Consider the following 15,096-nt stretch of genomic DNA (forward strand, 5'->3'; position numbering starts at 1 on the left):
GATGCCAGGAGAACGCTACCAGCCCAAATGCATAGTTCCAACTGTAAAGTTTGGTGGATGAGTAATAATGGTCTGGGGCTGTTTTTCGTGATTCGGGCTGGGCCCCTTAGTTCCAGTAAAGGGAAATCTTAACGCTACAGCAGACAATGACATTCTAGATGAGTCTGTGCTTCCAACTTTGTGGCAACAGTTTGGGAAAGGCCCTTTCCTCTTTCAGCATGACAGTGCCCCTGTGCACAAAGTGATGTCCATTCAGAAATGGTTTGTCGAGATCCGTGTGGAAGAACTTGACTGGTCTGCACAGAGCCCTGACCTTAACCCCGTCGAACACCTTTGGGATGAATTGGAACGCTGACTGCGAGCCAGGCCTAACCGCCCAACATCAGTGCCCGACCTCACTAATGCTCTTGTGGCTGAATGGAAGCACGTCACCTCAGCAATGTTCCAACATCTAGTGGAAAGCATTCCCAAGATAGTGGAGGCTGTTATAGCAGCAAAGGGGGGATCAACTCCATGTTAATACCCATGATTTTGAAATGAGATGCTCGACGAGCAGGTGTCCAGTCCACATACTTTTGGTTATGTAGTGTAGCTTAGCAGTTCCCGATAGGTGTTGGAGGAATTGTGTTTGTTACTTCCAAGCGATTCAGACAAGCAGGGAACAAGGTAGACTTGGCCATTATTCAGGTCATCGAGGTATGCTGTTTACTGTCCACTCTGCCCCCCCCCGCGATCCATATACAATCACAATGGCCAATGCGCATTTCGCGTTTCGTATCTCAAAGCCATATCAAATATCTTTGTAGTTGCTATTGAGCTCATAATTGAGAGTTGAGCAATAAAAAGTATACCTACAGAAAGATGAGAACATCCTATCCTCATCTGTGACAACAGGAGAGCTGTGTTTTCCCAGCAATTGGATTTAAAAATGTTATACAATCAGAACACTTTTCTTTCTCCCTGAGCATTTTTTCCACCGGGAAAGAAAGAGTAGCTCGCTCGACACAGCAGCAGGCCCCAGCCTAACAGGCACAGGGGCAGGCAAGCAGACACTTTTATTATAGGATTCATGAAGATAACGTACTTTACTGTTTGGCCAAATCATGGTTTTAGCCTTCTAAAAAATAGCACGTTTTTAATTAGGTGAATGAATGTGCAGCCCGCACCGATGCAACCAATACATGTTTTTCCTGCACAGCCAAGTCAAAGGATTGCCAAATGTGACTAAATGCTCGCAGTCTGGAGCCCTGCCTTGTAGGCTTTTCACCATATGCATACTCTAACTTTTGTTTTACTTCAATTAAAAAGTCCTCCATCTTCGCAATCAACAGTAGCCTGGGCCAAGGAAATGTTTACTGGGAAGTCAGAAGTGAGAAGTCTGAAGTCAGAAGTTGAAGTCGGAAGTTTACATACACTCAATTAGTAATTGGTAGCATTGCCTTTAAATTGTTTAACTTGGGTCAAACATTTCAGGTAGCCTTCCACAAGCTTCCCACAATAAGCTGGGTGAATTTTGGCCCATTCCTCCTGACAGAGCTGGTGTAACTGAGTCAAGGTTGTTGGCCTCCTTGCTCGCACACGCTTTTTCAGTTCTGCCCACACATTTTCTGTAGGATTGAGGTCAGGGCTTTGTGATGGCCAATCCAATACCTTGACTTTGTTGTCCTGAAGCCATTTTGCCACAACTTTGGAAGTATGCTTGGGGTCATTGTCCATTTGGAAGACCCATTTGCGACCAAGCTTTAACCTGTTATGGCTGCAATCCCGGTATCCGGATCGATATGACAACTACCAGTGAAAATAGAGGGCGCCAAATTCAAACCACATCTCAAACAATTTCGACCATCAATGACTGGAACGAATTACAAAAATCACTGAAGCTGGAGTCTTATATCTCCCTCACTAACTTTAAGCATCATCTGTCAGAGCAGCTTACCGATCACTGTACCTGTACACAGCCCATCTGTAAATAGCCCACCCAACTACCTCATCCCCATATTGTTATTTATTTTTGCTCTTTTGCACTCCAGTATCCCTACTTGCACATCATCATCTTTACATCTATCACTCCAGTGTTAATTGCTAAATTGTTATTATTTCGCCACTATGGCCTATTTGTTGCCTTATCTCTCTAATCGTACTATATTTGCACACACTGTATATAGATTTTTCTATTGTGTTATTGACTGTACGTTTGTTTATTCCATGTGTAACTCTGTGTTGTTGTTTTTGTCGCACTGCTTTGCTTTATCTTGGCCAAGTCGCAGTTGTAAATGAGAACTTGTTCTCAACTGGTCTACCTGGTTAAACAAAGGTGAAATAAATAAAAAATATATTAAAAAAATACTATAACACTACCAAAATACACATCTGACTTTGTAGCCTTTGTGAGTTTGTTGGCAAGTAGGTTGATTTTACTTCTGTGGAAGTTGCCCTCTCCTCCCTCTCATGTGTGGATTAAAGATGTCTTACACTTTAGTTAATTGGAGAAGATAAAATATACCCCTACGGGGGGTTTTCTGCCAATTCTACCGAATGTGGCAACCTTTCTTTACCTATGTAGAGACAATGCAATTTCCCTCTACTCTACAGTAAACTGCCTACCTAAGCTTTGTATTGAATTGATCTACCTTTGTGAGTGTTTAATATTAGCCTGTGTTATTATTATAATTCTTCTTTTCGTTTTGAAGACTAGCCATGTTTTATTTTTTTGTGCACTTTTTTGTTTCTAATGTATGTTTTGTTTTGAAAGTATTACTTAAGTATTTTATATTTTCATATGGGCGTATACATTTCTACCTCATTCAAGAAGCCATGTTCCTATGGTATATTGAATGTATAAAACAACAAGTTTAATGTAATGTATTTCAAACATTGTTTACTGTAACTGTGAAAGGAAATACCAATAAAAAGTGACAAAAAAATAAATAATAATAAGTATCTCGGGTCTCGATGCGATGGAGATGATGGCAAGGGATGAAAGTCGTCCTTTTTGACTGGATGCTGTTGTGGCTGGTATAGTGAGAACCAGCTGCATTAACTTTGTCACCTCTGGGATTTGTCTCGTACCATTTGTGAACTGTACAATCCAACAAGATCAGCCTTAAGTCTAACAAATACTTGGCATATTTGGACAGGTTCTCGTTTGCTGGTGTCAAACTTTTGCGACATTGTTTAGATTTTATTCCAGGTCACTAAGCCAAGGAAATTAAGTTCACCAAAGTGCTCAAACCTGGCTCTCATCTGAACATTGTTATTGTCCAGTATGTTGTAGTAAATTCACCCCGTTTACTACGAGTTTCGCTTTCTGCCAGGCCCAGTTCATTGCGTTTCTGCTCGAATCACTCATAGAAACTATCAAAGTCTTGTCGCTGCAGAAACTCATATCCATCACTTTGTTCTGCAGAACACGGAAGTGCACGTCAGTGTAATTGAACATCCCTACAATAGGTAGAATGTGTAGCATGAATTAGCTAGAGCTTTCAAAATCTCACGGTTCTCTTTTACCTTGGCCTTGTGCATGCTGATGCTCAATCTCCGTTGTTCATTCAATGCCAGATCTATCCGTGAAATGTCTTAAGAGCTATCTGGCTTTGGATGTGAGACACCGATTTCACATGCTTGTTGAGTGCTATAGGCAGTAGCTGTCTCTTGTCCGCACGCTGTCGCTGGTGGAGAACAGCAGACGGGAAGCGGTAGAGTTGGCTGCTAGCAGCGCAGCCACAGAGCCAGTCTTTCCGTTGATATCAATCAGATTGAAATGATCCGATTATTTTCTGTCCCTTCCTTTGATGTCGGTTCCTAAGCTCAGGTGTTGGTCTTCCATTCCTTATCACCCCCGGTTAAGCTAGAAAATCTACTTTAAAAACTGTTTCCGATGCAATATGTTAGCCATTCTGATCAGCTTACTTTAACTAGTAGTAAAATGAACGTAATAGCCAAAAGGCGGCTGATGACGTATGACGTCCACAGGCAGGAGCGAGCCCGGCCTTTCCTCCTGTCTGTCCCATTACTTTGTTCACTCCAATACGCATTCACCTGTAGTATTTGAGTGCAATAGTGAATGGGACATATTGCCACATGAAAGACAACGAAGCTCTCTGCCTGCCTTTTGGGGTCCGTTAGCTGGCAGTATATGGTAGAAACACGCATGCACAAGTCATGCCTTGCATTGAGTTTGGAGTTTAAAGGGCTGGAGAAAGGCACACAGCGAGGCTGCCTTTCCCCTGGCCTCATTGTGTACTGTACCAGATCACTGCAGATGTGGGTAGTAAGAACTAGTTTGGGAAATAGATTTTATTATGGAGAAAAAAACATGATGACAAAATGATTATTGATAATATATATATATAAAAAATAATTGTTTATTCATTTTCACAGGGTAGGTACTGACCACACCTCACTGCAATGTTCCTTGGGTTGAATTAATGCCGTTTGTTTAGCACTTTCCCTCAAACTCTTGTTTCCCTCTGCAGTAGACCTCCCTATGTGAGGTCCCCAGCCCTCCACACCTCTTCTGGACCCAGTCCCCTGCCCCCTCTCCCCACCACACCCACCCCTCCTCCTCCTCTCCAGCCTCCACACCCCAACTACAACACCCCTCATTCTCAGCAACACGGGTAGGTCAACCAAGCACCATCTCCAAACCACTAACCCTAAGCTGTCACTGTTCAGCCTGAAAATGTGCTCATTTGATGCTCATTATGGGTGATATTGCACCTACCTGACACCTAAACTAATCTGGCCAAAGATAGCATCACTGGCTGAAATTGCTCATGAGGGATTTCACTGGTTGCATAACTGCTAACCTGTATTTAGCTTTCTGTTGCCAACTCTTGCTAAATTTGCATGGCTTTTTAATCTCCCTTTCAACCCCCAAGCAATATGTTGTTTTGAGCAAATCTGGAGGTTTCAACCCTCTTGAGATTCATTATGTTTAGTTTGTTCAGAGGCCAGCCATAACTTTTTGATGACCACCACAGTGCTCCATTCATCTCATGGTGGGATATCAGAACTCTAAATAGAACTATAGACAACGGCCTGCCAGTTCCAGTTGAATCTCGACATCGCTCATAAGTAATATCACAAACAAACAAAAAAAGAGTTCCCTTACGTGGCTTTCTTTTGAGAGTGAAACAGAGAGTCAGCATCATCCCCAAGCGTGTTAATAATGACAAATGAATCCCACTCCATGTTGAATTGGTTAACATGCATTTCTCTGTGGCGAGAGCGCCCACCATGGTCGATGGTGATGCATCATGGGGCCGGTTGGCATTTGGAGAATCCTGTCTGTGTCTGCGTTGGTTGACACTCTGATTAATGGTCAGGAGAGCGCTGCAGACAGACTATGTAAATGCTGAAGGAGCCATTAACAGACATCTTCACTGTCAATAAGAAGTGGCACAACATGATGCATACTGCTGGGGCAAATCACAAAGCCTGTCAATCTCCACTGCCATTCTACCAGACACCCAGACATAGGCCCACGGTGAGAGAGGCTGGCAGGAGAGGGAGGGAGGGTGGGAGGCATTGTCTTTGCCTAACTGACTCTCTTAACCACTCCACCACAGTTTTTATGTCATCCTCACCTGTCTCCTCTTTCAGCACAGTTACCCCCTACCTCCCTCCCTCCCTCCCTCCCTCAGCCCTGTCCTCTTTCTTTCTCATCACCCACTCATCCAGGCCTTCAGAAATGGTCTCTTCCAGTTGCTCTCCTAGTCCATAATATAGCATACACACAGTTGAAGTCTGAAGTTTACATACACTTAGGTTGGAGTCATTAAAACTCGTTTTTCAACCACTCCACAAATTTCTTGTTAACAAACTATAGTTTTGGCAAGTCGGTTCGGACATCTACTTTGTGCACGACACAAGTCATTTTTCCAACAATTGTTTACAGACAGATTATTTCACAATTCCAGTGGGTCAGAAGTTTACATACACTCAATTAGTATTTGGTAGCATTGCCTTTAAATTGTTTAACTTGGGTCAAACGTTTCAGGTAGACTTCCACAAGCTTCCCACAATAAGTTGGCTGAATTTTGATAAATAAAAAGCTGAAATAAATCATTCTCTCTACTATTATTCTGACATTTCACATTCTTAAAATAAAGTGCTGGTCCTAACTGACCTAAGACAGGAAATTTCTACTCGTATTAATGTCAGGAATTGTGAAAAACTGAATTTAAATGTACTTGGCTAATCTGTATGTAAACTTTCGACTTCAACTGTACTTACATACATGCTGTGAATACTAGGTCCCCCTCCATAGAAAGACACTGTATGAAAATACTTTGTGTCTCACAGTTTGTCCCTAGATGTGGAGATGGTCGGCAGGTAGCCTAGTGGTTAGAGCGTTGGCCTAGTAACTGAAAGGTTGCAAGATTGAATCCCCGAGCTGACAAGGTAAATATCTGTCTTTCTGCCCCTGAACAAGGCAGTTAAACCACTGTTCCTAGGCTGTCATTGAAAATAAGAATTTGTTGTTAACTGACTTGCCTAATTAAATAAAGGTATACTAAAAAAATATAGTCTGAGGCTGGCTGAGAATGCAATTAGTGCTGTCTGATGGAAACATAGAGGGAAGGAGAGAGTGTGTGTGTGTGTGTGTGTGTGTGTGTTAGAGGGCAGCTCTACTGACTCTTCCAGCTGACTTTGAGGAGGCAGAGAGCTGACAGCCCCCTGCTCTGCGGCTGCACGTGCATGGTGTTGCCATGGAGAAAACAGGAAGGGAAGGCAGGGGGACCGATTTAGGAGGATTGTGGTCCTCCCCCCCACATCTCCTATTGTTTATCTCTGTTTCTCAACCCTTGTTCTGTTTTGTTCTCGTCCTCTGAACAGCTGAGGAAGATTAAGGGGAAATTGGAGCGAGCTGAAGGCTCTGAATCACTGTGTTTAGTGTTTACTCTTTTATAGTCCTGATTCTGATCGGAGAGCAGCATTGTGAAACATTTAAACCTCTTGTTGTCTGTCTGAAAACAAGCGGCCAACAGCCTGAACCTTGTCCCTGGGCTCGACTACTCCAGATTCATTACGCAGAGTGAAAAGAATGCAGAACGAGCAGAGCAAGGCCACTATGATATCCTGTGGCTGGAGAGGATCTATGATTACATCTAGATAAGTGTGATGGGGATGCTAGCTAGTGTTTTCCCCAGTCCTCAGAGATGTTCCCTTAAGTGCTTTGAATTATACATGATTTACCATTTTCATGATCAAATCACCAAAACACTCATACTTGGTCTGATTGGCTGACATTTAGAATAATATTATGTTTGTATCTTAAAGACTGTAAACTTGCTGTCAGTAATGTACGTCTATCAAAGGCACTTGGGTTTGAATCGGGTTATGTTGAGGTTTTAAGTTGAGATGATACCTTTGCACGACTTGTGACTTGGTTTGGATCAATGATTGGAAATACGGGTAAAGTCTCTTGAGTGAACACTGGTGTTGGGAATTGGAGAACAGAACCAGAGAGTAAGTATTAGGAAGCTAGGTGTTCTCCTGGCTCTGTTGGCTGAAGACAGAAAGTCTTTTTTCAAATGACTTTGGTAGCTGTCCCTGGAGCTACAGAAACACGGCTTGTAGAAAATAAGCACTTAGAGAAAAGCATGCTTAAAAGAAAAATAAATTAAAGAAATGGAAAGAGAGAAAGCGAGAGAGAAGAGCGCTTAGGGGTAAATCCTCGCCAAATAATTCATTTCTGACCTCCTTAGTAAGTAAATTTACTAAATAAATAAGAGCTGCTTGAATGTCAAGAATGCATTGCTGTTGCCGCCAGCGTTGTGGCTCACAGGCAGCCTTGGCATCGGCTCCAGCTAGGCTTTAATAAATGGCTTCTCTCACTTCAGAACTGTTTGATGTAAGGGGGAGGGGGGCTTTTCTCAGGATTTAATATGTTAAAAGGCTGTCCTTTCATTCATTGTTTTATTTTTGATTCTGTTTGGGTTGAGTCAGGTAGGCAGGCGCTAGCTGAGCTGGCTGCTTGGAATGAAGCTGTGGCTGAGAGGGAGCTTCCTTGAGAGCAGATTGTGCCCATATATAATTCATATTGTTCATACCCTCCCACTGACTACACCATGCAGACCCCCCTCTCTCTCTCTTTTTCTATCTCTCTCTCTCTCTCTCTCTCTCTCTCTCTCTCTCTGTCTCTCTCTCTCTCTCTCTCCCGCTCTCTCTCTATCCCGCTCTCCCTCTTTTTCTCTCTCTCTCTCTCTCTCTCTCTCTGTCTCTCTCTCTCTCTCTCTCCCTCTCACCAGGCAGGGTTGATGGGGGTGGTGGGGCTGGGTAATGATAGGGTCTGGATGGTGGCAGTACTTTAGTACCCCTATTTTCTCCTGCCACACAGAATTCACTCCCTGTTGTAGCAGTGAATGTTTGCAGTGGACAGGCAGGAAGGGGACTTTGACACTGGCACTGTAGTGCTGGTCTGGCATGGAGCTGTGTGTGTGACTGCAGCTGGCTGTCTGGCACCCGGTAACCATGGCAGCCCTTGGCAACGGCCCTCTCTCCCTTTCTCTCCCCAGCCGTGCTCAGAGACAGGCCTCCTCAGATGTCCTTCACACATGTGGACAGAATACTAAGGACAGACAGCAGAGTTCCATGCAGGGGGATGAGGGGAGACAGAGAGACAGGCAGGCAGGGAGGGCGACAAGACTGGGACTGGGACTGACTACAGGGCTAGTCATTTAAATAGAACAGTGATTACTAATCTGTTTATCTGCTGAAGTGATTCAAAGCACATATTATTTCCCTCAGAATATTTCAAGAGGCTCTAAATGTGGCTAACACCCCATGAGAGCATTACTCATAATGGTTTGCGCTGGTAGTAATGTTTTCTGCCTATCTTGTTTCTGGGCTAAAACTAAATCCACATTTTATGGTTTATTTTATTAGTTTTTCCTGACTTCATCTGGCCATATTCATGTTACAACTTGCTGGCTCACAGATTCAATTGAAAGCAGTGTCAAATCAGCAGTATCTTTTTGAGAAGCAGAGCACAACAAAACAGCTGTGTTCTCCCACACAACACAACACAACACAACACAACACAACACAACACAACACAATGAGAGAGAGAGAGAGAGAGAGAGAGAGAGAGAGAGAGAGAGAGAGAGAGAGAGAGAGAGAGAGAGAGAGAGAGAGAGAGAGAGAGAGAGAGAGAGAGAGAGAGAGAGAGAGAGAGAGAGAGAGAGAGAGAGAGAGAGAGAGAGAGAGAGAGAGAGAGAGAGAGAGAGAGAGAGAGAGATCAAAAACAATAGAGGGTGGGGCTGGGTTTTATCCTTCTCAATTAGAGGAGCTCAGATTCCCCTCAACCGTCCCCTAGCTCAGCTCACGATACAATGATTACGCTACAATGACGACTGGATGGTACAGCCTGCGCTGTGAGCTCGAAATACGCCCCCCACAGTCTCACCCGGGACACACTCCCTCTCTCTTCACTATCTTTTCCTCTCTCTGCTCTCTCATCTCTCTATTTATCCTCTCCCTCTTGTTTTTCTCCTTTTTGCTTTCTCCCACTCCCCTCTTGCTGCGTTTCGCCTCTCTTTCCCTCTCCATCCTTCCGCCACTCCCTCCCTTTCTGCTTTCCCATCGTTCTCTGTGGCAACAGGTTTTTTTTCTTCCCCCAGCGAAGGTGCCCGAGAGCAAGATAAATGTGCTGTGCCTTTTTTGATAGCAGCACATGCATACATTAAGTGTGATTAAACGACCTGCGTTCCCTCCATCAAGGGTTTCCTAATGGGCTTTTTTTTATTACATGAATTTGTAATAATGGACTAGCCCCACAGTCGAACTCCACTTTCTTGTTGTTGTTGATGTTTTTTATTACATTATTCTCGTCAGCACTGGCGCTGGGATTTTTGTTGTATGTGGGGCGATGTAGGGTGTGGATGCAGTAGGGAGAAATAGCACTTTACGGAACTGAAGCGATATACTCCGACACGAGGTGGCAATGTCACCATGTTAGCTAACGATTGTGTTGAATTCTTTGAAGTAACAGAAAGTACCCAATGATACCACATTATTTCCTTGGAAATACCCAGCAAATCCCATCGTAAAACAGTACTGTCAAATAAAGTGCTGCCAAGAAAACAGTCTATAACAGGCAGGATTTGATGGATATCAGTGTATGTTGTTGTCTGTGAGCCATGTTTTTTCCTGTGAGCCCAGGCCCATAGAGGGATTACATATGTATCATCACACATGCTCTATGACTAATTACATCTGTGAGATGATAAACCTCCCAATAATCTCAAACCCATCCCTCCTTCTGCCTGGTTAGTCACTGTCACACATCCAATACATTGTTGTCCTCCTCTGCTTGGGGAAGTTCAGCTCTTTTGACTGACTGACACAAATCCGGATTGAGAGTTTGCTTTGTTTTTTTGTCCTTGTGATCACAGTGTTGAGATGAATGTAGGATGTAGGATTGCCCTCCAGACAGAAAGGCAATTACTATGACCTTGTCAGTGTGGCATTTTAACACAAAGCTACCCCCACTACTGCTACTACTACTACTACTACTACTATTACTGTCAACCCTTTACTCCATGTTCCTTAAATACCCTTTCTAGTCTGCTCTACTCTCTCGCCACTTCAAGGAAATGATCCACAACAGATGAGGGGATCTTCTGTACTCCTACCCCCCCCCCCTCTCTCTCTCTCTCTCTCTCTCTCTCTCTCACTCCCCCTCTGCCACTTCTCTCACTCTCCTTTTCCTGTTCTCTCGTTATCCAAGGGATTATTTGGACCAGCAGGAAGTAGAGATGTTCCAACTGCTATCCATCCTGGTGCGATGTCTGTTGAGTACAGGGCTGGTACAGAGCTAGCATTGTACAGGGCACAGGGTATGGAGCGGTGACAGTGACCGTCTGTCTGCTGTGTGTGACGCTGGTTCAGCAGGTTGCTGATAAGCCCTCTGATGTCCTCCCAACATGCCGTGATGCGACGAGGCAAGGAGAAAAGAACGGGATTGATTTCAGCCGTCGCCATAGCAACAAATAACATGATCCTTTCCAGAAGCACACCTTAATTAGTTAAATTATGACTTCATGGGGAGAGGAGGGAAGGAGGGAAGAGAGCTGAGGAGAGGAGGGGTGAGGGATTTGCAAGGGATGAGAGGAAGGATAGGAGTATGAAACAGCTTTTTATTCGGCTGTGACTCACACACACTTGCTTTTAAAGAGAGAATTTTTTTTTTCTACGAAATGCGCCCATACATTTTCAGGATGATGGTTTATACAGTACTGAAACATATGGGTATATCCTTTACCTGGCATGGCCTTATAGCTTTGCAATAGAGGCAGAAAGTCTAATCTATTACAGAGTCTTTTCTACTACCATGTCAAAAGCCAACTAATTGCTCTCCACACCATGTAGCTGGGTCCAGTCTTTCCTCTCTAACCAGCTCTTGTCTCTCTCTCTCTCTGTGTCCCAGACAGGGCAGCTACCCAGGCCCTGGCATAAACCAGATTGTGCCCCCCATCAACCAGTCACAGGGCAACAACTCAGGCATGGGCACGCCACAGGGTCCACCCTACAATATGCCACCCTCAGGTAAGACCTGGACTGGCCAACAAGGTACCCAACAGCAACCAAAGTAGTGAACAATTGTCTAAAATGGTTGTGAGATTAAGTTGAGTCTTCTATAGCCTTCAGTTTGACAGACTTCCAACAACAAATCAAATCGAATGTTATGTATCACATGTGTCGAATACAACTGGTGTAGACTTTACAGTTAAAGGCTTGCTGACAAACCTTTTTCCAATGATGCAGAGCAAAAAAAGAATATAAAAAGAATACAAAATAAATATATACAGTACCAGTCAAAAGTTTGGACCAATCTACTCATTCAAGGGTCATAGTGAAGAATAATAGTGAACTACAAAATAACACATATGATATCATGTATTAACCAATTTTTTTTTAAACAAATCAAAATAGATTTTAGATTCTTCAAAGTAGCCACCCTTGATGACAGATTTGCACACTCTTGGCATTCTCTTAGCATTCTCTCAACCAGCTTCATGATGTGGTCACCTTGAATGCATTTCAATTAACAGGTGTGCCTTGTTAAAAGTTAATTGTGGAATTTCTTTCTTAATGCGTTGAGCCAATCAGTTGTGTTGTGACAAGGTGGGGGTGGTATATTATGACAAGAACAGCTCAAATAAGAAAACAAAACAACAGTCCGTCATTATTTTAAGACATGAAGGTCAGTCAATGAGGAACATTTCAATAACTTTGAACATTTCTTCAAGTGTAGTCGCAAAAACCATCAAGCGCTATGATGAAACTGGCTCTCATGAGGACCGCCACAGGAAAGGAAGACCCAGAGTTACCTCTGCTGCAGAGGATAAGTTCATTAGAGTTACCAGCCTCAGAAATTGCAGCCCAAATAAATGCTTCACAGAGTTCAAGTAACAGAGACATCTCAACATCAACTGTTCAGAGGAGACTGCGTGAATCAGGCCTTCATGGTTGAATTGCTGCAAAGAAACCACTACTAAAGGACACCAACAATAAGAAGAGACTTGCTTGTGCCAAGAAATACGTGCAATGGACATTAGACAAGCGAGTAAAAATGTGAGTCTTTTGGTTCCAACCGCCGTGTCTTTGTGAGATGCAGAGTAGGTGAACGGATGATCTCTGCATGTGAGGTTCCCACCATGAAGCATGGAGGAGGAGGTGTGATGGTTTGGGGGTGCTTTGCTGGTGACACTGTCAGTGATTTATTTAGAATTGAAGGTACACTTAACCAGCATGGCTACCACAGCATTCTGCAGCGATATGCCGTCCCATCTGGTTTGCGCTTATCATTTGTTTTTCAACAGGACAATGACCCACACCTCCAGGCTGTGTAAGGGCTATTTGACCAAGAAGGAGAGTGATGGAGTGTCTCCCGAGTGACGCAGCGGTCTAAGGCACTGCATCGCAGTGCTAGAGGCATCAATACAGACCCTGGTTCAATACTGGGCTGTGTCACATACCGGTCGTGATCGGAGTCACATAGGGCGGGCGTTGTCTGGGTTCGGGGAGGGTTTGGCCAGGGTAGGTCGTCATTGTAAATGAGAATTTGTTCTTAACTGACTTGCCTAGTTAAATAAAGGTTAAATAAAAAATATATACTGTGCCTTCGGAAAGTATTGAGACCCCTGGACTTTTTCCATATTTTGTTACATTACAGCCATATTTTCTATAATGGATTAAAGGGAAAAAACGCAGCAATCTACACACAATACCCCATAATGACACAACGAAAACAGGTTTTTAGACATTTTGCAAATGTATTAAAAATAAAAAGCACATACCTTATTTACATCAGCATTCATACCCATTGCTATAAGACACGAAGTTGAGCTCAGGTGTATCCTGTTTCCATTGATCATCCTTGAGATGTTTCTACAACTTCATTGGAGTCCACCTGTGGTAAATTCAATTTATTGGACATAATTTGGAAAGGCACACATCTGTCTATATAAGGTCCCACAGTTGTCAGAGCAAAAACCAAGCCACGAGGTCAAAGGAATTATCCGTAGAGCTCCAAGACAGTGTTGTGTCGAGGTACAGATCTGGGGAAGGGTACCAAAAACCTTCTGCAGTATTGAAGGTGCCCAACAACACAGTGGCCTCCATCATTCTTAAATGGAAGAAGTTTGGAACCACCCAGACTCCTAGAGACTTCCTAGAGCTGGTTGCCTGGCCAAACTGAGCAATTGGGGGAGAAGGGCCTTGGTCAGGGAGGTGAACAAGAACCTGATGGTCACTCTAACAGAGCTATAGAGTTCCTCTGTGGAGATGGAAGAACCTTCCAGAATGACAACCATCTCTGCAGCACTCCACCAATCAGGCCTTTATGGTAGAGTGGCCAAACGGAAGCCACTCCTCAGTAAAAGGCACATGACAGCCCTCTTGGAGTTTGCCAAAAGGAACCTAAAGAATCTCAGACCATGAGAAGCAAGATTTTCTGATCTGATGAAAAGATTGGACACTTTGGCCTGAATGCCAAGTGCCACATTTGGAAGAAACCTGGCACTATCCCTATGATGAAGCATTGTGGTGGGAGTATCATGCTGTGGGGATGTTTTTCAACGGCAGGGACTGGGAGACTAGTCAGGATCGAGGGGAAGATGAACGGAGCAAAGTACAGAGAGGTCCTTGATGAAAACCTGCTCCAGAGAGCTCAGGACCTCAGACTGGGGGCGAAGGTTCTTCCAACAGGACCACTACCCTAAGCACACAGCCAAGACAACGCAGGAGTGGCTTCAGGACAGGTCTCCGAATGAACTTGAGTGGCCTGGCCAGAGCCCGGACTTGAACCCGATCGAGCATCTCTGGAGAGACCTCAAAATAGCTGTGCAGCGATGCTCCCCATCCAACATGACAGAGCTTGAGAGGATCTGCAGAGAAGAATGGGAGTAACTCCCCAAATACAGGTGTGCCAAGCTTGTAGCGTCATACCCAAAAAGACTTGAGGCTGTCATCGCTGCCAAAGGTGCTTTAACAAAGTACTGAGTAAAGGGTCTGAATACTTATGTAAATGTGATATTTCTGTATTTTTATTTTGTATACAGAGCTGGTTACTGTTCTGAAGATGTTTTATTTCCTGCAGACAGCTCTGTTCTGTTATTTTTCTTGTTCCGTTGGCCCTCCTGAGAACAGATTAATGCAGTGTGCCCCTTTCTCCTGCTCTCTCTTGCCCTTCACCCCTCCACATTGTGCTAAACACACCTCGGAGAATGCAAGGCTCTATATGAAAAGAGCTTTCTGCTCAGCCTTACAAAACTAAATATCAGGCTGCATGACATTTGGAAGACTTCAAATGAATTAGAGTGCCAAGGTTCTTAAAAACTCATCTCAGCTGCCCCTGGGGTTGGTAAAAAGCTATTAGTTTCACATAGTGCTGAACGCCGAGCTGAGAAATAAAGGGACAAACCTTGGGACTCTTGGCATGTAGGGACACTTTCTTCTCAATAGGAAAATGCTTATTCAGTCCACACTCGGAAAGTAGTCTTCAAGATATTATTCATTTCGACCAAGAACTTTTGAAAGATGTTACCTAAGATATCAAAAATGTTAATATCATCTTTACGTCTACCA

General features: G+C 43.8%; 1 protein-coding gene and 1 long non-coding RNA gene across 2 annotated transcripts in view; one reads left to right on the forward strand and one right to left on the reverse strand.

The window, feature by feature from the left end:
* LOC112255745 (AT-rich interactive domain-containing protein 1B-like) overlaps nucleotides 1–15,096 on the forward strand; it is a 231,755-nt gene that overhangs the window by 198,687 nt on the left and 17,972 nt on the right. Inside the window, exons 9-10 of the mRNA XM_042325452.1 lie at nucleotides 4,476–4,619; nucleotides 11,435–11,553. Coding sequence (XP_042181386.1) covers nucleotides 4,476–4,619; nucleotides 11,435–11,553 — 263 coding nt within the window. The remainder of the gene's footprint in view (nucleotides 1–4,475; nucleotides 4,620–11,434; nucleotides 11,554–15,096) is intronic.
* On the reverse strand, nucleotides 2,831–3,992 carry LOC112256570. The gene is made up of 2 exons (XR_002954429.2): nucleotides 3,508–3,992; nucleotides 2,831–3,400 (listed from the first exon to the last, which is right to left on the reverse strand). It is a non-coding gene; the product is annotated as an uncharacterized LOC112256570 (long non-coding RNA).

This window comes from Oncorhynchus tshawytscha, linkage group LG08 (assembly GCF_018296145.1).
Source record: "Oncorhynchus tshawytscha isolate Ot180627B linkage group LG08, Otsh_v2.0, whole genome shotgun sequence".
Lineage (NCBI taxonomy): Eukaryota > Metazoa > Chordata > Actinopteri > Salmoniformes > Salmonidae > Oncorhynchus > Oncorhynchus tshawytscha.